This window comes from Callorhinus ursinus, unplaced genomic scaffold (assembly GCF_003265705.2).
Source record: "Callorhinus ursinus isolate GAN/ISIS: 27379988/994484 unplaced genomic scaffold, GSC_fseal_2.0 scaffold2, whole genome shotgun sequence".
Taxonomy (NCBI): Eukaryota; Metazoa; Chordata; class Mammalia; order Carnivora; family Otariidae; genus Callorhinus; species Callorhinus ursinus.
Genome location: NW_027397064.1, coordinates 8520627 through 8542655, shown reverse-complemented (window position 1 = coordinate 8542655; position 22029 = coordinate 8520627). Strand labels below are relative to the sequence as shown.

General features: G+C 41.3%; 1 protein-coding gene across 1 annotated transcript in view; it reads right to left on the bottom strand.

Annotated features, from left to right (window-relative positions):
* The window catches only part of PID1 (phosphotyrosine interaction domain containing 1), a 214374-nt gene that overhangs the window by 96107 nt on the left and 96238 nt on the right, over positions 1-22029 (bottom strand). Inside the window, exon 2 of the mRNA XM_025890388.2 lies at positions 20916-21062. Within this exon, the coding sequence (XP_025746173.1) occupies positions 20916-21062 (147 nt within the window). The remainder of the gene's footprint in view (positions 1-20915; positions 21063-22029) is intronic.

Here is a 22029-nt window from a genome sequence, read left to right as displayed (position 1 = left end):
AAATAAAAATAAAAGTGAGAAAAGTCATAGCTATCCTCCTGAGCACCACTACCTATCCCTGTTTTATCTCGTCTTTGTGACAGCGCTGACAAATGAATATTATTCCCATTTTACAAATGTAAAAGAGATACCGAAAGTTAAGTTGCTCAAGGGGAGGCAAGTACTGAAAGGCAGAATTAGAACAGACTTCTAATCCAAAACCTGTGCTCAAGGGATAAAACCAGGCTAACTAGGTGGATAAAATCCTTCACTGTGGCCTCACATGCACAGTAGCCTGGTGAGTTAACTAGACACAGATCATCCACACAGTTATTTAGGAAAGAAGAAAAGTCCCCACACCAGCTGCCTGATGTGACATTTTCCAGCTCAAAGGAGGCACTATTGCTCAGCAGGAAAGGAAACAGAACAAAAACATAGCACACGACTCTAAATCCTTCATCCGCAACCATCTCATGAGCTTAGTAAAGACTTAATCTCCCACTTTTGCCAAACAGAGACATAATCAACCAAATTAACTAGCTAGGTCATTGGGGCTGGGAGTGAACATCATGAAAAAAAAAAACAGGAAGTTTTATGCATATATGATCAACTTCGGAAATCACCTTTTTCTTTTTTATTCCAGCTTTATTTAATCGACATATAATGTTGTATAAATTTAAGGTATACAATGTGATGGCTTAATACACGTGTAAACTGCAAAATGTTTACCACAATAAGGTTAATCAGCACATCCTTCACCTCACATAATTAACATTTGTGTTTTTGTCACGGTGTGAACATTTAAGATCTACTATCATAACAACTTTCAAGAATACAATATGGTATTGAAAACTATAGTCACCACGCTATACATTAGGTCCCTGAAACTTATTCACCTCACAACTAAAAGTTTGTACCCTTTAGTGAACACCTCCCCATTTCATCCAACCCCCCACCCCAGACCCAGGGAACAATTAATCTGCTTTCTGTTTCCATGAGTTCATTTTTGTTTTTAGATTCCACATATAAATGGGATCATACAGTATTTGTCTTTCTCTGCCTCACTCATTGCCCTTAGCATGTCTTCAAGGTCCATCTGTGCCATCACAAATGGCAGGACTGCCTCCCCCTCTTTGTGGCCGAATAATATTCCACTGAATATATATATCACATTGTCTTCATTCATTCATCTGTCAGTGAACACTTAGGTTGTTTCCATGTCTTAGCTATTGTGAATAATGCTGCAACAAACACGGGGGGGGGGGGGCGGTGCAGATATTGCATCACAACAGTAAAGAAAGAATTTTCTCATGATGTTCATGGCCAGGCAGTAAACAGACAGGAATGGTTGATAATGTTAAAGCATCCCATGTCAAGAAGGAACCTCAGAGTGGCAAAGAAGACCTGAAGCTGAGGACGGGCATGGTTTAAAGAGGGAGAAGCACAATCATGTGAAATATAAAACTCAGATTATTAGACTGTGAGCAACAAGTTCAATGTGTGCTTGTCGATTAATTAATGAAAAGAGGTCTGAAAAAGCAGTCAGCAGATGTGGTAGGCAGTTTCTCAGATGGCCCCCAGCAAACCTCACCTCCTAGTGTTCAGGCCCTTGTATAATCCTCTCCCCTTAAGTGTGTGCTGGCCCCTGTGACTGGCTTCTAAAATGCCACTTCCATGGTTAAGTTACAAAAAGACTCTGTCTTCTATCTCGCTTATCCTGTCTTGCTCTCCCACTTGCTGGTCCTGATGGGGGTCAGCTGATCTATGAAGAGGCTCTTGTGGCAAAGAACTGAGGAGACCTTTGGGAGCCAGCCAGCTAGGAACCACCACTCTCAGTCCAACCACCTGCAGAGAACTGAATCCTGCCAACTGCCACCTGAGTGAGCTTGCACAGGGAACCCCTCTCAGTTGAGCTTTTGGATGAGGCTGCGTCCCCAGCCAACAGCCTGATGGCAACCACAGGAGAGACCCTGATGCCGAGGCAGTCGACTAAGCTACACTCAGACTGCCAAACCACAGAAACTATAAGATAATAAATGTCTGCTGCTGTAAGCCACTAATTTGGGGGTAATTTTTATGCAGCAATAAATAAGTAGTACAAAAGAGTTTTCTGATATTTCACTGGTTAATAAAGAGAATTGTTTCAGAAATTTAATATTCCTCCTCTTGGACTTAGCCATATATAAATGCCCCCAAAGAAATTTCCTATATGAAAATAGCTTTTTCTGTCTCTTTTTGTGAGTAAAGGCTAATGGGTTATTTACCTTCCATTAAAAAATCAATAAAGGATTGGCACTTTTGCTCTTCGATTTAAATCTATTGGCTGGCTATCCTGAACTTCAGGGACATAAATTAACTAAAGAAACTCTGAGCACTTTTTGACCCCCTGAGAAAATTCAAACAAATATTCCCTCAAAATTCTCAGCCCTGCCTTATCCCTAACTATCCCCTTGCAGTCATGGAGAACAGCAGTGATGGAGAACATTAAATAGCAGGCTCATAGATCTTAGTCCAGAACTTACCACATATCTTTATGTTTCTCTTGTAGAAATGAGCCATACTAAAGTCCATGTAGCAGAAAAAAATCAACTCCCTTAAGGCAAGGTATTTCCTACTACTAAGCTTTACTTTGCTCAAAACAGTGAGGAGAAAATGCAAAGGGAAGATGAAGGATTTTTTTTTTTTTACATTTAAGAACTTTAATAAATTAAGTTCATGATCTTTTTTCTTTAATCACAAACTTTTGCATATGTCATCAATTTCAAGTAAAATAAACTACACAAGACAATGCCCTTTTCTGATTCCTCATAAGCAGCTGCTCTATTTAATACATTTGCGGAAGTCCCAGGGACAAAAGAGCAGAGAGAATAGAAAGATTTCTGTCAATTACGTTATTCATATTCGTATGGGGAAGTAGCTTGTGACATATGTGTTTTAATGAAAAGAACTGGGGGCCTAGAGTGCAGAAAATAAAGCATCACCATTTATTCTGGTATCATTCTTTCCCATAAGGTACATTTAAGTTAATTTCTAACACTAAAGATAACATTTATCTCTTACCAGAGGACTAAATTAAATCAAGGACACTAACTTCAGTCTGAGGTTTCCAATTAGATGTTAATGGTTTAAAGGCAATAGTTCCTGAATGAAGGCACGGGACTGAACAAAGGCTTGAACTCAACACACTGTAAGTTCTATCAATCCGCAAGTGCTGAAAGGCAAAAATAAACAAAGTAACAATGAAGACAAGCAGACACTTCTCTGTAGGAATGAATGGAATAGGTTCACTTCTGTCAAATGCATCTGCTTCAATTATGCAGGTAACTGAAGCTCCACATCCAGCACTGAGTTTATGCCTTCTACAAAGAAAGCACTTTGCTAAGCTAACTTATAAATATAGATACATCAAGGCATTATAAGCTGCACTGGATGGGCTCCCCATTTTTCTGTTTGAGAAACTGGAATAAAGCAAGGGAGAGATTTTGCTGGAACACAAGGAAATGCATCAGCTATTCTATAGGTAAAGCAGACAAAGCTTTTCCTTTGTGTAGATGTCTGGAGGGCCAAATGCAAACAAAGAGGCACGGTTCTCCCTAACATGATTCTCTGCAGAAAGCACTGGACCTCGGCTAGAATTGAGAAACCATGTGCCTGGAGCAAGACAAACAAATCCTCAGGGCCCTAGAGGATAACCGACAGCAAATGGCCTGTTGCCTCCATTATCAAATTGGAGCTGAAAGCAGCCTCTGCCCTCTTTTCCGGGGCCCTTGGAAGGTGGGAGGAAAGAGCGATGTTCACATCAGCAAGCGTGAAAAGACTCACACAACTGGGGTGCAAGCTCTCTTCTAAAAGACCATCATGCTCATAAGCTATTTTTTAGCTTTACTCAGGTATAATTGACAAATGAAAATTGTATATATTTAGGGTGTAAAATGTGATGCTTTGCTGTATGTGTACATTATAAAATTCTCACCACGATGATGCTAATTAACACAGGCATCACCTCACATGGGTTATCTTTTGTGTGTGTGGTGAGGACACTGAAGATTTGCCCTCTAAGCAAATTTCAAGTATACAATATTGTTAACCACAGTCACCACGCTAAGCATTAGATCTCCAGGACTTACTCGTTCTACATAACTGAAACTCTGTACCCTTTGACCAACATCTCCCCATTTTCGCGACCTACCCCCAGCCCCTGGCAGTCACCATTCTGCTGTTTCAATGAGTGTGTCTATTTTAGATTCCATAGGTAAGCGAGCTCACGCAGTATCTGTCTTTTTGTGACTGGCTTGTTTCACTCAGCATAACGTCCTCTGGGTCCATCCGTGTTGTCACGAGTTTCTCAGGATTTCTCATGCAGTCTTTCTCTTCTATCCGTCCATCCCTAAAACTCAAATGAAATCCCCACTCTTCAAGACAGGTTCCAAGAGCCTCCTTCAGAGACCTCGGCACACCCTCTCAGCCTTCTCTAAAATACCCATTTGACTGGTGCGCGATCACTGAACCAGAACAAAAGAGGAAACGTGACACCCTACGGCTCACAGGGTTCTCCATCACTATATCTCACTGTGTCTAACTGTATACATTGATTTCCGTCTCAGAAAAACAAGGGGACTATTTACAGCAGACATTATTTTTTAGTGTTACACAGTGTCCATTTCTCCCTCCCACAGTCACAACATATCCGATTTTCCTTTGGGAGCCCAGGCGGGTCTGAGCAGCTCCTCACAGGAGACACGTCCAGGCTAGTATAGTACTCTCTGGGCCACAGAGATCTGTTGGGCCCATGCAGGTGACCTGAGCCTGTCTAAGCAGAGGACCTGTGAAGGGGGAGCGATGGAAGCAGGAAGTGGGGAGAAAAGCAGTGAGCAGGGACAATGACAATGGGAAAGGGGTCAGGAAGAAAAAGGATGAGAAGAAAGCACGGAGAGAAAAGAGAAAGACAAGAACCAAAAACAGAAGGGGGAAGGAAAAATACAGCTTCCCTGCGCCCAACCCTGCCGTGGAGTACATGTATTCTACCCTGCCGTGGAGTACATGTATTCTTTTCTTTTTTTTGACAATTAACACATTTGCATTTTTCAGAGCACCTTCAAGTGATGAATTCCATGATTTCTACAGATAAGAGCCGTAATTGTATATAACTTTAAATTGTTTGAATAGAGACAGACGTGTTCATTGTATTTCCTAGGAACAACTGGATTTGACACTATAGAGTTGTCAGTTGGATGTCCTTAGAAGTCTTGTAAGCATAGAGAAATAAGGTAATTTTTAAAAGCTTAATGAAATAAGTAAAAGCAGGATCGGGTAGGTGAAAGTGAATAAGAAAAATAAAGAGCTAAACAGAAATACAATTGGATCTATTGATAAGGGCAATAAAAGTAAATAATGTAAATTGTTTTCACTAGGTTGGAGGGACTTGTGTTAAAAGTCTCCCTTTTCATATTAAAACAAAATAAAGCAAGCAAGCACCTTCCTTTCTCTGTCAGTTTACACAAATGCCATTGTCTCTATATGACCTCAGTAGATTGTGTGATCAGATAGGAAAGGTATTTTGATAGTCCAAAAGGAGGTTGGGGCAAGAATAATATGGGTCACAAACTTTGCTAATGAAATTTTTAAAAAATCAAAATCCTTAAAACACATTTCAGGCACATTTATCTCAAAGTTGCTAAAGTAAACTATAGAAAATGGCATATTTTGATTTACAACTTACCTATTTTATTCTAATTTGAGGAACTTTGTAAATTATAAATTATTGACTTATATTTTTTTACTTTTTATTTTTTATTGTTATGTTAATCACCATACATTACATCATTAGTTTTGGATGCAGTGTTCCACGATTCATTGTTTGTGCATAACACCCAGGAGTACATGTATTCTTAATCTTGCTTCAACATCATCGTCAGGGCACTTAGCCTATCTTTAGTCCTGCCCAAAACGAAGAAAAAAGGAGGCGCCTGGGTGGCTCAGTCGATTGAGCACCTGACTCTTGATTTTGGCTCAGGTCATGATCTCAGGGTTGTCAGGTCAAGCCCCAAGTCAGGAACCATGCTCATCAGGGAGGCTGCTTGAGATTCTCTCCCTCCGCCCCCCTCTTTCTCTCTCAAAATAAATAAATAAATCTTTTTAAAAAAGAGCAAGAAAGAGGAAAGACAATGACACAGTGTCCCAAATGCCACCTTCTCCATGGTGATGGCATAATCATCAGTTAACGAGTCAAATGCTGGAGCCTGAAGACAAATGACTACAGATTAATGAGCTAGGTAGAGTCTATTTATCCTGCAAATACAATGAAATAAATTTTACTCTTTTCATACTATCTGGAACTTTCCATATTTTACATAGTGCTGATCTTAGTATTTTTCTCTTCCAGAAACCTGTGCTATGACTTATTAAACAAGATATAAAAGAAGAAAATGAAACTCCTGAGTCTAAATACTCCCAACATTGGGAAAATCTTTTCTACTTGCCAGAAAGAAATCTTGATCTATAAATGTGGAGTTTGCCCCAGCTAATGAACCATCTCAGCTATAATAGCTGGCTGCTAGTTGTCAATAAATCTCAAGAGTTTGGCCAAAGCTAGATGAGTTGCACTTCATTTTAATGTCTTTAGCATCCACACAAGTGATTATGAATTCTTTTCTTATCTCCCCCATGATACAGGAAGGAGGAGCATTGTCACCAGAGGATTGGTCCACAAATGAAGAAAGCTAAACGGGAATTCTGCTTTTCCATCCATTTGTTAGTAGCATCACCCAGTCTGACAGGCCTAGGCTTTCTTACCTACCACTGGGGTCCAAGAGAGGAATCTGGTTAGGATCTGACACCAGCCCATCACTTTCTCTGCCCAGAACAATGGCAGACGTCAACGAACGATCTTGGCATGCTCTTCCACAAAGCCAGGGAGCAGCCTCGATGTCTGCAGCAGAGTGGACAAGGTCCTTTGCTTCCAAAGTAAGCTATCTACACCCCAGGAGGTACACAATAGAATTCCCTCAGTTGGGGATACAATACATTAGAATTTCTAGTTACAGTTATTTTTATCTTCAAAAATATGAAATAAATTCAGCATGAATATACAGACTGACACCAGCACCAGCCAGTCCACATGTCAGATGTGGAGCTAGAAGTCTCCCACAGGTGAGAATTCTATGGTGAAAAGGAGGGGCACCTGGGTGGCTCAGTCAGTTAAGCATCTGCCTTCGGCTCAGGTCATGATCCCAGGGTCCTGGGATCGAGTCCCATGTCAGGCTCCCTGCTCAGTGGGGGGTCTGCTTCTTCCTCTCCCTCTGCCCCTCCCCCCTGCTCATGCTCTCTCTGTCTCACACTCTCTGTCTCTCTCTCTCCCTCTCAAATAAATAAATAAAATCTTTTAAAAAGAGAGAGAGAGAGAATAAAAAAGAAAAGATGTTGATGTTGGCACCTCACTCACATGATCACTCAGGTCATTATGGCTCACATTTGCCCATCTCAGTGGATTTCTGGGTCATATTATCTGGTTTTAACAAAACCCAGCTGAGATTCCTGCAAATAAATGGCAGATTTTAGATAATCAAAAGAATGCACCCATAAGCAGACAACAAGAAAATGACAGAGCTGATACAATCCCTCCCCTCCCCCCATCTCTTGGTATGTCATCTTTTCCATCTCATTCTGGGGTGAAACCGATGACCTCATTGGGTCTGACAAGATCAGCTGAAAACTCTGACATCATCAAAGCCATCTGAAATTTGGTTTTACATCCACTATTACTAAAGAAGAGCCTTGCCTAAATTAATCACTGCAATGAAGATAGACCTACAATATCATGTATTTCAGATTTAGCTCATTCTCCTAAGATTTCTATTCTGTATCTTTTAAAAATATACATCATGTGTGAGTAACAAGTACACAGATTTAACCTATACATTCATAAATATATAGTGATCATTAGTGAATGTTTATTTTGTTTAAATGGACGTGTGATTTTAAAAAGAAAAACTGTGTAAAGTCGGTAGCAGTGGATTGTAGTGACTGTGAATGAATAAACTAATTTTTTCTTTGTTGCAATGGTCTCCAAATTCCCTTCCTTTGACTCTTTTTCTCAATGACTCCAGCATACATATGGCAGAATGAGTTATCTTCCTCCCTGCTCTCTCTTTCCTGAGACGTGACTCTCACGAAGGAGAAATGAAATCAAGATTCTGTTGGCATAAGAACGACAAATGCAGCAGGTTTTTGCTATAGAAAAGAGTCCATCTTTGTCATGAAGTTTGTCTTACAGAAGACTTCCGTGCAGGGCCCTGAAGCCTCCTGGAGCTCCCTGCCCCCCAAGCCAAATGCTCCTGAAGGGCCTGGACCCTCGGGGGGGTGGCAGGGCTCAAGGCAGGGACAAGGAATAAAAGGGCTTTAGGAAACTTCTGGAATAAAAACAAGGAGGAGAGGACAGAGGAGAAAGGTTTTATACACAAGCAAGATGGGCTCCGAATGAGCTGGTGATCTAACTGAAGAGAAAAGCAAACACGTGTTTTGTACCATCCCATGAAGAGACTATCCGTAATATCTTTGTGATAATAGACATCTTTCCTGCCCTAACGGATATTATGGGATAGCCAGATGGTGACATGTGAGAATTCCAGCACTGCTCATAAGGGGCAAAAACAAACATGTTTTAAAGATAATGCTTTAATCCATCAACGTGGGGGAGAAACTAATTTTGGTTGGATCCTTAGCTCACAAAGTAGCTTTCCTGTGTCCCAAAATGATAAACTTCATTTATCCCCATTACCTCTTGGGCAAATTATTTTTCAATTCCTGGATTTGGTTTATGAAGATGCCTGGTGACTCATGAACACCACTGTGACTAATGTCTCATTTAGAGATCTCAGTATGCACAGAAGCCCTGACATCATTTCTCTTGCCAAGAAATGAAGGTATCATATTTTCAGTAAAAACAAAGAAATGAACAGCCAGCACACCAAGGAACACATCTGCACCTGTTGTCACAGTGGTTTTTATCATTTACTCGCTGGTAGTCAGAGGTTGAAATACTCAGAAATATAATAAGAAATATCTGTACAAATTAAGAGCGTAGTTTATGACCTTTTTATGATCTGGCTTATTTATTACCACTTTCACATCTGTATCTCCTTTGCTGCCATGTTGTCTATAGTTTATTGACCTTTCCATTCAAATCAAGGGGAGCTATATTTGAATAACAATGGTATTTTATTTATACAGCTCTACTCTATGAAAAGCTGGAAGTACTTTATAAATACTTCCTTAAACTTGAAAGTAAGTTAAGGATGGCTGTTTCCATCTTAGATAAAGATATAAAACAAGAGAAGTTCAAACAGCTAAGATTAGCAATTTAGAGAGGGCTGAACAATTGAGAGGATAAAGATGGCAAGCTGACCTCAGACATCCATGTCTTCTCCAAACCCCACTAAACTGATCAGAATGGACATTTTTTTTTTAAATATCTTATTTAATTATTTGACAGAGAGACAGCAAGAGGGGGAACACAAGCAGGGGGAGAGGCAGAGGGAGAAACAAATTCTCTGCCGAGCAAGGAGCTCAATGCAGGGCTCGATCCCAGAACCCTGGGATCATGACCTGAGCCGAAGGCAGACGCTTAACGACTGAGCCACCCAGGCGCCCCAAGAACGGACATTTTTGAGTCATAAGCACAAAAGGACAAAACGAACGAGAGAAGAGACAATACCTTATTAGAGCTTCCAAAAAAGATTTGGAAACTTTAGAAAATCCAGTGAGTCTACACAGCCATATCCTCCAAAGTATTATAAAACCGCTACTTTTATCTAACGTATCATGCATCATGTTTCCTATTTCTCAAATGTTCCACAGCTGGGAGGACAAATAGGAATTTTACTTAAGGCTCCCCAAAATACAAAGAAATAAGCACGTCCAAATTGAAAAGATACACAATTTTCCAACTATATGAATGCGGGGGGTGTGTGGAATTCACACCAAGTTACCTAATCATGAGATTTCAGAGCACAAAGAACATAAAGGAAATCCCAAAACTTTCCAGAGAGTAGAGGCGGAAGAAAGTCACATACAAAGGCACATCACCATCTGGATCAAATGGGATCAGATCTCTCAAGAGGAACAGGCAGAGTAGAAGTCAATGGACACAACCTTCACAGTTTTAAGTAGAACTGATTTCCAATCTTCATTTCTATACCCAAACTTTCAAAAAGGTGAGGGCAGAATAAAGAAATTTTCAGACATACAAGGCACACAATTTTTACTTCTTGAATGCATGCATGCTCCAGCTAAACAAAGAAGGACATCAAAAGAAGAGGAAGCAAACAGAGGAGTATCCACCCCGGGGGAGAGAAGTCCCAGAGTCACAGCAGTGAGGATGGCCTAGAGGCCAGTCCTCTAGTCAGGTGCAGGAGGACAAAGGACTCTGGAGGAGGGAAGCTCGGGAGAACGTGAAACAGCACACGCTATCTCCACAAGCGAGCGGTTGAGGTACATATTGATGGGTATATGCCAAATCAGAAAGCGCATTTGAGGAAAATTCAGTAGAAGTACGTATAAAATGATGAAAATGATGTCAAATCTAAAAATAATAGACTATTAATTCAAAAAAATATTGAGCAAGAAAGGAAATAAAGTCATGGTGCCTCAACCCACTCTTCAGTTATTCACACAGATAATAACTAAAATTTCAGAAGTAACTATGTTAGGAATATGAAGGAAGGCAAGCGGGTAGAGTATTAGAGATCTAAATCTTTATCTACCAACCAAGACAAAAGATAGTACCTAAGATGGTAAAAGGATAGTACTTGAAGTACAAAGATAAGCATAAGAAGGAACGGCTAAAATAACTGCAGTTGGAGCAGGACTGGGGTGTGAGAGGGTGGAAGGGAACACATAAACAGTTTATGCGTCATTTTTCACTACTATTTGATGGGGTTGTTTTTATTTTTTGTTTCGTTTTTTGTTCTGGGGGACGCTTTTTGGTAAGTCTCTGCAGGTATTGCTTTGATACAGTTTTAAAACTTAAGTCAGAAAAAAAAATCACTTGCAAAGAGAGTCTAGGCCTATATGAGGTTACACTTAGTCTACACCTTCTGATGCTTCCTTATTTAACGTACATTTTCCATTTAACAGACAATAAATTAAACTAGCCCTTCTAGTAGCAGATGCACTGGTATGGTAACATGCAAGTTCCTTTAGTGTAAAAAGTAAATAGAACACTGGAAAAAAAAAATGACATGACCAAAAATAAGTAGAAAATATATATATACTTAAAAATGTCTTTTAAACGTTACCTTCTTACATTTAAGCACCCTATTTGCATAAACCAGATTTTAGCTTGAAGTTATCTCCACCTTGTAACCATCTCTAGCAAGTTGTACGGTCTCTGCTGGAAACCATAAAGTATATTATTAATGAGTTTTTACCAACTTAATTGGTTTTCTGTGTGGTGTTTCTGCAGGTTTCCCCACAAATGAAATCTACCACAGAGGAACTCTATTTAATCCACAGAATTAATCCAGGAAAATTTGTAAAATAATTAACGTATTTCCCAAATAAATGAACCCTAAATTCAGATAATGATTAAACCAAATTTTCAGAACTAAACCGACAAATTGTTTCAAAGACAAACGAGCTAAACAGGAAGTCATGAGGGGAAAATAGCTTCATTATGAGATACTTCTCTCAGACACACATGTTATACTCATAATATTTTCTGTATCATTTTCAAAATTATCCTTATAGCTTTACTGAGAAGGGGGGGGAGGCAAAACATCATTTCCCTTCCCTGTGGTAGAACTGTGGAATGTTTTACAAACATATTCATCTAATATGTAGACTACAAAGGGTCAGGACTTAAACCCGTGTTCCGTTCAAAATTTTAAGACCGTGCTTCCTTTTCAGAAACTTTGATAAAGTAAATAAAACAAAAAACTTTGGCTCAACCTAGGATCAAGATACTTCCACGGACCAATGCTCCTCATTATTCTGTATTTTAAAGTAGTTTTCTGAATTCCAATGAAAGCATTTTCTTGGGCTCAAGAAATAACATAACCTAAACAACTGATTAACTAGGAGCATAATATTTCTTTGTGCTTAGGAATTTTGGCATTTCTAGAATTCCTTCTTTATGAAGAAACTATCTATAATGGGCTGAGGAAGACCACCCAAAAATATTAGGTCTTCTTTCCTGGAACCTGACATGATACCTTATAAGGAAAAAGGGTCTTTGCTGATTTGGTGAAGCTAAAAATCTTGAACTAGAGAGATTATCCTGGATTATCATGTGGGCATTAAATCCAACCACAAGTGCCCTTACAAGAGAAAGGCAAAGGGAGGTTTGAAACAGGCCAGACAGGAGGAGGTAGTGTTGGCCACCACATAAACTGCAAGAGGCAAGGAGCCGAGTTTCTTCTACCACCTCCAGAGGAAGCTTGACTTCTGCCTTGACTTCTGCCCAGTGATCCCTATGTTGGACTTCCGGCCCCCACATCTGTGAGAGAATAAATTTCTGTTTTAACCACTGAGGTTGCCACCAAGCAGCCTGCCACATCATCCCTGCAAATGCCATTTGAGTAGGTTGACAATTATGCTGAACACACCAGACACGTCTGACACCAGACAAGTCACAAGTTAGACGGGAAAATGTCACTTCTCCTGAAGCTACAGAAATTCTGATTTGGGTGAAGAGAAGAAGCAAATGTCTAAATCAGGGTGACTTCGAAGAAGCTGTTTTCCAAACGCTCCATTTAGAATGGAGTTTCTTCCACATAGCTGTCCATCCAAACTTTCATCCAAAGAAACACTTCTTTTTTTAAATGTATTATATTAAAAATGAATTACCAATGTAATATTTATTCATCGTTCACAATTTAGAAAATGCAAAAAAAGCACAAAAACAAAAGAAAAATCACAAGTTTTACCCAGAATCCTGCTATCCAGAGATCACTTCTGTTCATACTTCAGTATTTTACAAAGATAAAATCCTACTAGCATTTTGCAACCAGGTTTTTATTTCATTTAATACATGATGAGAACATTTTCCACACCAGTATAATTTCCACAACAGAATTTTTAATGACTGTGTGTTTTCCATAGTGTTGTGGAGCAAAAATATTATAATAATCTCTTTCAGGTACTTAGATTGTTTCCCCATTTTTCACTAATGAATCTTTGCTGATCTCCCAAGAGTTTTTGAAGACAAGAAGTAAAGTAGGCAGTGATATTTGGAGATACAGGAAGATAGAGTCTTCGACATGAGTCCAAAGGTGAAGCCACATCTGGTTCTCTAGAGTAAAATGCCCATTTTTCAGCCACAGCCCTCACAGTGTGGGGCACCAGGAAATAAACAGTTTGAAGGTGTCAAAGATCCCCAGAGAGGCTCATCTCATCTGTGCCAGAATATCTCCCATGTATATTCAAGGGGATGGGCTGGGCTGTAACACAGAAGGAAAGTCCCTCCCCACCCCCTCACCCCCCCAAAGCTCTGCAACCTGAGGATTTGCATTTGCTTCTACTGCCATTGTTCTTCCTACAGAATGTATTTGTCCGCCCTCAGGTCATTAAGCCTATCTTTTTTGGTGTAGTGGACACTTTTGTTGCCTCTCTAGCATCTCCTTCCCTCTTCCCTCCTGTTGGAATTTGCAGATTCTAAAGCAAATAAATTTCAATGACTTAAGTCAATTCCAGTTAGGTTTTCTGTTATTTCAACCCAAAGGACCCAAAACCATTGTTTACCTTTGTGTCCCTATTAACATCTGGAAAATCCTGAGAGTGTGCAATATAATCTTGTAGCTGAAGAAAGAAATGAATTCAAGAAGAAAATTAGGGAGGAAGGGAGGGAAGGGAGACAGGAAGGAGGGGAAGAGATCAGAAAATTTACAAATCAACAAAGAGTAAAAATTGCAGAAAAATAAAAGCTTGTCTCCTAAACAACAGATTTTACCTCACATCAACTTTTACCTTTCTACATTTGGGGAGACAAGCTCGAGTAAATGTGCTTTGATTTGTTTACAGGAAAGTGTGAGAAAGACTAAAGAGAAAATGGATTGGAATCAGACACCATTTACTCTGAATCTAGAGGTTTACCTTTTGGTTTAAACCAAGAGGTTTAAAGAGCCAATAAAGACTACATGCCTGAATCTTACTTCATATGTTATTATTCTTTATTTTATTTGTATTCTGTCTTTATATCAAAATCAGAAACGTATTTTGCGAGGAGAAAGTCTGTGTAATCGGCAGAACTGGACTCATGCCCAAATTACCTACACCAAGAAAAGGGTGCAAAATGCATTCAATGAGGATGACACGGTATAATCAATGTTTCTCCCTTGTGTGAATGGGTAAAATTAGGGGCCTTTGGCTAAAATAAAAAGAGAGAGAGAGAGAGAGAGAGAGAGAGAAAACATGACGACATTTCTAATTAAATACAAAACTGATCAAATAAACACAAAAATCTGTGTGAAATAGATACATATGATGCTAATTTTAAATATATTTAAATTCAAATCAGGAGCCCTCATCCAAAGTAGGGTTGCTGGAATTCACTTCTAAGACTGGCCATCTTACATGGGTGCAGAATGGTAGGATTTGAGGACTGCCTGCAAAGCCTTCAGCTCGGGAACTTCTCCGTCCCATGCAACTGGGAATCAACCACATCCTTCCGGAGAGCTAGTGACTACTGCTGCAGTTACTCTTGAATGCACGAACCTCCGTCGTGCTGTATGAACTACAAGTCCCTTCTTGGGAATTAAGTTTCCGATGGCTTCTGCCCTCACAAAAGGGAATGGGACAGGGAGGGTCTTGGATGGGACTTCACGTGATGATAAGCCAGGTGCCTCACTCGGGGGGGGGGGGGGGGAGAGATTTGGGATCCAGAGCATTCTGTGGGAGAGCAGGCCCAGGGGAGGCCCTGGTGGGGCCCACGATGACGCGTGAGGGGACAGAGGCAGCCGGATGCCTACCAAGCTGCAGAAGGAAGACAAGAGCACTCTCACCATGAGCGATGAGAGAACCCGGGATGGGGGGTGGGGAGCAGAAAGAAATAGCATAGGCCCAGTTAGCCCCATTCACCACCAACTCCCAAAGCCTGCCTGGCGGCCAAGAGGAACATCCCTCCTGGAGACCAATCTCAGTGTGTTGGCTCCACCCAGCTACAGTAAGCAGGTGCAGCGGAAAGAGAGCCAGGTGAACCAGAACAAAGGCAAGCAGGTTCGGATCCAAACAGGAGGCCGATGTGAGGAACCGCCAACTTTCCTACTTCTCCTTCTTGCTTCTTCCCCCACCCGTCCTCTCCAGGTATGTGTCCTCCATGTCGTCATCCTTCTTCAACTCATCGACATCCTTACACTCAAACTGCACCATTCACAAACTTTATAAAAGGTTTTAAACGAAAGATAAATGTTGTAACTTGTGCTAGGCCCCCAATTATGTGTCAGCATCTTTGTTTCAGCGCTGCTACTATTTTGCTTTAAAACTATAAATGCCATAAAGCTGGGGACTATCTCTGTGGAATAGGTTTTATACAGTGTTCATGTGGGCAGACAGGAACTCAACTGATACTTCGCGTTTTATTTCCTATATATGTTTTACAAGGAATGTGGTTTTCATCATTATAAACTCTCTCTCTCTCTCTCTTCCAAAAACCAAATTTGAGAGGCTGAGAGGTATATTAGGGGTAAAATTATATGAGACTTTTAGTACATTCTCCCCATGCTTTCTGGGTTTTGTGAACAAAGACAAAATTCTAATCCAATTAAACAAGGTAAATTTGAGCCCTGGACCTTTAGATAAGAGACGGCCTGAGATACAGTGACCTTGGTTCTCGCCTATCGAAGATGAAGAAACTGAGGCTTGCAGAAGCAAAATGACTTGCTAAAATCACATGACACAGCCAGTTTTAAGAGCTATCTTTGGACACACATAGGAGCCACTCCGAGGTCATTAAGAGGGGGTGGAATCTAGTGGGGAGGAGCAGAGGCTCTGGAGACAGACGGATGAAGTTCAAATGCAGGCTTTGCCAGTTACTCACTGGATACTCTGGTACAGGAAAGAACCTCTCTCTGCCTCTGTTAACTCACCTGTGAAATGAGGCCACAAACGGCACTTGAACCATTGGGTCATCATGAGGATCCAATGGTTCTATACCATGAAAAGTGCACAGGAGAGTGCTTAATGTATCAATAAACATCAGCTCTTAATTATTATTGTTTCTGTGTTAGTAGTTTATTACTAATTATCATCATCATTATCACCATTTCATGAAGGCTTTGAGAACTTTGGCAAGTAGGTCCAGAAGTGAGTGACTCCAACAAAGAACCCAGCGCCCCCTGTTGGATAAGGCGGCATCCACAGGTGCTGTCGGCAGCGCACACGCATCCGATGCACAAATTACCCAGGCCAGTTCTTTCTCGGATGTCAGCCTCCTGGTCAGCTGTGACAAACCTGTCCTAACCACACAATGGTCAGCTAGCTCCATCCTCCATGTCCCGGCCCATCTCCCACCTCCGCAGGTGTGAATCCACTTACATCACTTATGTGGCTCTTCTCACACACCACTCTGCAGCTCAGGGCCTCAAGCTCCAGGCAGTGCCCGGGTCCCACAGTCACGTAAATGGCACAATCTATTTTTAAGTACAGGTTCTTTTCTGCCTGCGAAGCTACGCGCCTGCGTCAAAATCTTTGGAAAGAAGGTCCAGAAACCTGCCCTCCAGGACTTTCTGACACACAACACGAGTTTCAGCAGCTCTGGAGGTTTCTTGGTTCAGGCACTCGTCTATTCCTTCCACTTGACTACAAACTGCCTCACCCGCACCATCTGCTTTGATGCCTTCCTCCACAACTCCATGTACACAGGAGGTTTTCAATGACTATTAATTAAATAAATGTTTGCTAACAAGTCAAAGCCACCTCGGATTCTGTGGTAGGCAGGAGAAGCCAGGTATGACCAACCACTGTTGCTGCTATGGCAAAATCAGACACAGCATCGGATACCCTGAAAAGCTCCGACGAGAGTACGGGCAGGCGCATCCTAATGGTATGCAGTGGGTTTTGCAGTTCAATAACTCCACTCCAGGGGGAAAAAAAAAAAAAGTGGCAGCAATAGAGGAAAACACACAAAGACCCAGCTGCCCACAACATGAATAGCCCGGCAGGGCAATGCCATCAGGACCCACCGGGAATACAGATCAGAGGGAAAGGGGAAATCTGAGATGAGCCAGAGCCTCGATGGTGCTAACCATAATCCATTTTCAACTCCCTTTTCCTTTGCTTCCCCCTGCCTCTCTCCTTCCCCAAACCCACAGTTACACATACAAGCACGCCTGGAGAGCTGATGAGGCAAAAAGAACTAGCAGTGTGTGCAGACGGAGGGTCCTGTCCGCTGGCCCCACAGCTGGGCCTGGGCTACATTGTGCTCATTATTCCTGGCAGGCGTGAGCCCGAGAGAGAGCTCCTCCTTCGGCAGCTGGCATTTTGTGAGCTAAGTTACTCGTAAGAATCAGAGAGGAAGCATTGCATTTTGTTCCTGTGGATGATGGGGGTGGGGGCGGAATGGGGAGGTCAGGGCATTCTAAACAGAAATTCCAAGGCTCAAACATGTCACTTTTTTGTTGTTTTGTTATTGAAAGAATGTGACTCTGAACACAAACATGAGATTGTCATTGAGAATTAAAGAATGTAACTCCAGTGCGTTCAGGTCAAAATGTAACTGTATAAAGCGCATGATAGTATACCATTTGAAGAATGATACCTTGGGGGTTTTCTTCCTTCAAATTGAATCATAAAGCTAGAGTTGGCCCAGATCCCTGATTCCAGATCCTGATTATCTACACCTGGAATCTCCAAGATTTCTAGGGATGGCGAGTTCATAAACTTTCTACAGCCCAGTGGAATGTGTTCTTCACCTTGAATGCTGAAGTTCTTCCCTGTGTCCAGGTGAAATCACTGATGATCTCCCTTTGTCTAGCTAGTCCCACTGACTGATGCCAAGGCAACCTCACTCTCTTCCGTGTGCTCTTCTGAATTCCTTCTATTTTTTCCAACATTCTTTTAGAAGTAAAATTAGCAAACACAACCTAAGGCAATACACAGAAAAATAAATTACTCTATGAATCTCAGACCCTATGCTCCTTTTCATGAAAATGATAGTTTGTATTCTCCTAGCAAATATTTCTCTGTCTCTCCCTCTCTGTCTCTCTCTGTCTCTCTCTGTCTCTCTCTCTCACACACACACACACACACCTTTCATTTCCTGATTGGATTGCTAGGTCTTTTATTCCGTAACTGCATTTTTTCCCCTCCCATTTAAACATACCCTGAAGCCTTTATCAAATGAAACTCTCCTCCTTTCACTTGCCCCTACTGACTTCATCTTGCTTTTGGGGACCATTTTCCCCGACAGGAACAGAATTCAAAATGACTCTAGGAAATCTCTAAAGTATGTATAACACAATTTGATCTCATAGCACTTTCAAATTTAATGAGTATTTTTATAATTCCTTTGTATCATCAATTCACCAAAAGCATTGCATACATGGGGACCTAAGGCCAGTTCTGTGGACCAACTGTCTCCAGTTGAAGCAGAGCTTCTGGCTCTTTGGAAGCTGAAAGTTCACCTTAGCATAGTTGCCATTTAAAATCACTTTTTTTTTTTTAATGGAGTCACCTAACTCCCTTGCCTAAATCTGACGGTTCCCCACAGTAATTAGAACAAAGCCTAAATTCCTTGTTGCCGCGATGACAAGGCTTCCATTCTCTACCCTGGACCCTTGACTGACTGCATCACGGAACACAACTTTCTCAACTTCCTGCCCATTCCTCTCCATTACAAAGCACACCTAGACCATCTGCACCTCTGAGAATTAGCACTCCCTGTCCCTTCTGCCTGAAAGATTCTTCCACAAGTTCCTTCCGACTGGCTTTCTCAACAGCCAATGCTTGTTTACCTGTACTTTCTCCTCCCTCCTTCCCAACTAGAAGTTAAACCCTACAAAGATGCTGGTGGGTGTTGTTCCCACTGTCCCCAGTGCTGGGCAGACAGTGAGATATTTGCGGGATGTGTGGAGGTTTGTGTACACAGCCATCACTCAAGATTTCTGTAGGCTCCAATCTGACCACAGCGATGCAAGAACTGGGGAGGGGATGGACGATTCCGGCAAGAAAGATCAATGGACCTTGACTTCCCTAACCTAGTAAAGCAATAAGGAAAGGAGTGTGTCTACAGGGTTATAATAGAAACCCACAAGCAAACATACATTTTTGCTTTATTTTCACTACTCAAATTTCTGCCCATTTAATTTTTTACTCCTCAAAACAAATTGCTGATGACAAAATATGCATAAACATATTTTCTTTGTTAACTCTGAACTGATCGCTATATTCATCAATTCATGCAAAAAAGAATATCATGGGAGAAAGAACCCAAAAGCTTACCCAAATTATACATTTCACTTCTAGGGTTTTTTAATGTCAGCATTACAGTTTACATAAATGAAAAAAAGTGTTTTTTAATGGATTCTGAGGCATGAATATTGTATCAATTCTGAGAGCTGAAGCCAAACAAAAATGCAAAATAACCCCTAAAGGAGAATACACTGTTGAGAAACTTGTTTTTTATTCTTTAAGATGTGTTTTATTCAGAGTGCAAATACAAAGGGAGGAAATATCACTAAAGACAGAATTTTCCTTGGGAAGCCCCAAAGTTCCATAGGGCTACAGCAAATACAGTGAGAAGACTATTTTATTCATACATACTAGAACTTACGTCTTTAATGTATACCTAGAAATGATAGAGAGTGGTCCCGATTGCTAAAAATACAGCAAGATCTCCTACCCAACACCCAAAGGACAAATAATCCAGTCAAGAAATGGGCAGAAGACATGAACAAATATTTTTCCAAAGAAGACATCCAAATGGCCAACAGACACATGAAAAAATGCTCCGCATCACTCGGCATCAGGGAAATCCAAATCAAAACCTCAATGAGATACCACCTCACACCCGTCAGAATGGCTAAAATTAACAAGTCAGGAAACGACAGATGTTGGCGAGGATGCAGAGAAAGGGGAACCCTCCTACAGTGTTGGTGGGAATGCAAGCTGGTGCAACCACTCTGGAAAACAGTATGGAGGTTCCTCAAAAAGTTGAAAATGGAGCTACCCTACAACCCAGCAATTGCATTACTAGGTATTTACCCCAAAGATACAAATGTAGTGATCCAAAGGGGTATGTGCACCCCAGTGTTTATAGCAGCAATGTCCACAATAGCCAAACTATGGAAAGAACCCAGATGTCCATCAACAGATGAATGGATAAAGAAGATGTGGTGTATATATATGTGTAGATATATATATATATATTACGCAGCCATCAAAAAAATGAAATCTTGCCATTTGCAAAGATGATGGAACCAGAGGGTATTATGCTAATCGAAATAAGTCAATCAGAGAAAGACAAGTATCATGTGATCTCACTGATATGCGGAATTTGAGAAACAAGGCAGAGGATTATAGGGGAAGAGAAGAAAAAATAAAACAAGACGGAGTCAGAGAGGGAGACAAACCATAAGAGACTCTTAATCTCAGGAAACAAACTGAGGGTTGCTGGAGGCGGGTGGGGCTGGGGTGCCTGGGTGATGGACACTGGGGAGGGTGTTTGTTGTGGTGAGCACTGTGTATTGTGTAAGACTAATGAACCACAAACCTGTACCCTGGAACTAATAATACATTATATGTCAATTTAAAAAAGATAAATAAATAAATAAACAAGTAAAAATACAGCAAGATATGGATTCATCCAACCATCACTCAATGGAGCTCATTAGTCGTGTTACATTTTCATTCCTTTAGAAAGTCACCACCGGCAAACAAGTGCCCTAAGGCTATGCGTCCTTTGGTTTGTCCCACCAAGAGGGCCCCTGCTGGCCACATCTACATACCTTGCAGCCACTGTGAGTCCTTGTCTTCATCAGTGGCATGGTGGTGCACAGCTCGATAGCCTCGGGCTCATGGAAGATGACTGCCGGGAGGGGCTCCTTTTTCAGTGTGAGGACATTCAACTTGGACTTCAGCATGGTCTGGAAGTGCTGAGAAGCAAGATAAACAAATAAATATGCAAGCCAACTACAATTAAAGTTTTTAGCATTGTACGTGGTGCAACTGCACATCAAATTCAGGAGCAAAATCTTTGTGTTATGAACTCTGTTTTACTAAGGGAGGTCAAGAGATACTTCGTAAAGTGCAGGGAAAAAACTGTCAGGACAGCACTAACGTGACACCATAGGAGACGGCCAACCCCCATGCAGAGACCACGGGAACATGGGGTAGTGGGAGAATCACCTAGGTTCTTGCCCTGAGAAGTTCTTTCAAAGTGATATATAGAAATAGAATCCTAGCGATTCAACCATGCCCATTTCAGCCAAATAAGGGAAGATGTTCAAGAGAGAATGTTTAACAGAGCTATTTGAAGGAGCAATCTAGAGCTAATGGAAAAGGAGAAGACCCAGTGAAAAAGAACACAAGACTCCTGCTCTCTGCCTTCCCCAGTTCTGCCATGCATTGGCTGTGGAACTTTAGGAAATTCACTACTTCTCAATAGACCATTTCATCGGCTGGACTCTAGGTAAATATCTATTCTATATGCAGCTCCCATTTGACACCGGTTTTAAAACATGCCCAGAATCCAGCTACATTTAATCACTGCTATGTATACACCCAGTCCAGGCCCCATCTTTGTTTGGTCTACCATAGCAGCTGGTCTGACCACTTCCAACCTTGCCCCAGTGCAGAGTATTACCATAGCGCAGCCAGAGGGAGCCTTCTAAAATCGAATCATGGCATGTCACCCTCTGCTAAGACTCTCCCAAGCCTTCCCTTCTTCTCATAGAAAAATTCCAAGTCCTTTCCCTGGCCTTGGAGCCCATGCACAATTCAGGGATCTCTGCTTCTCCAACCTCATCTCTCACCCCTCACCCTCTCACTTGGATCCAGCCACCGCGGCCTCTTTATACTTCCGAGAATAAGGCAAAGACTCATGTGCCCTGGAACCTCTGA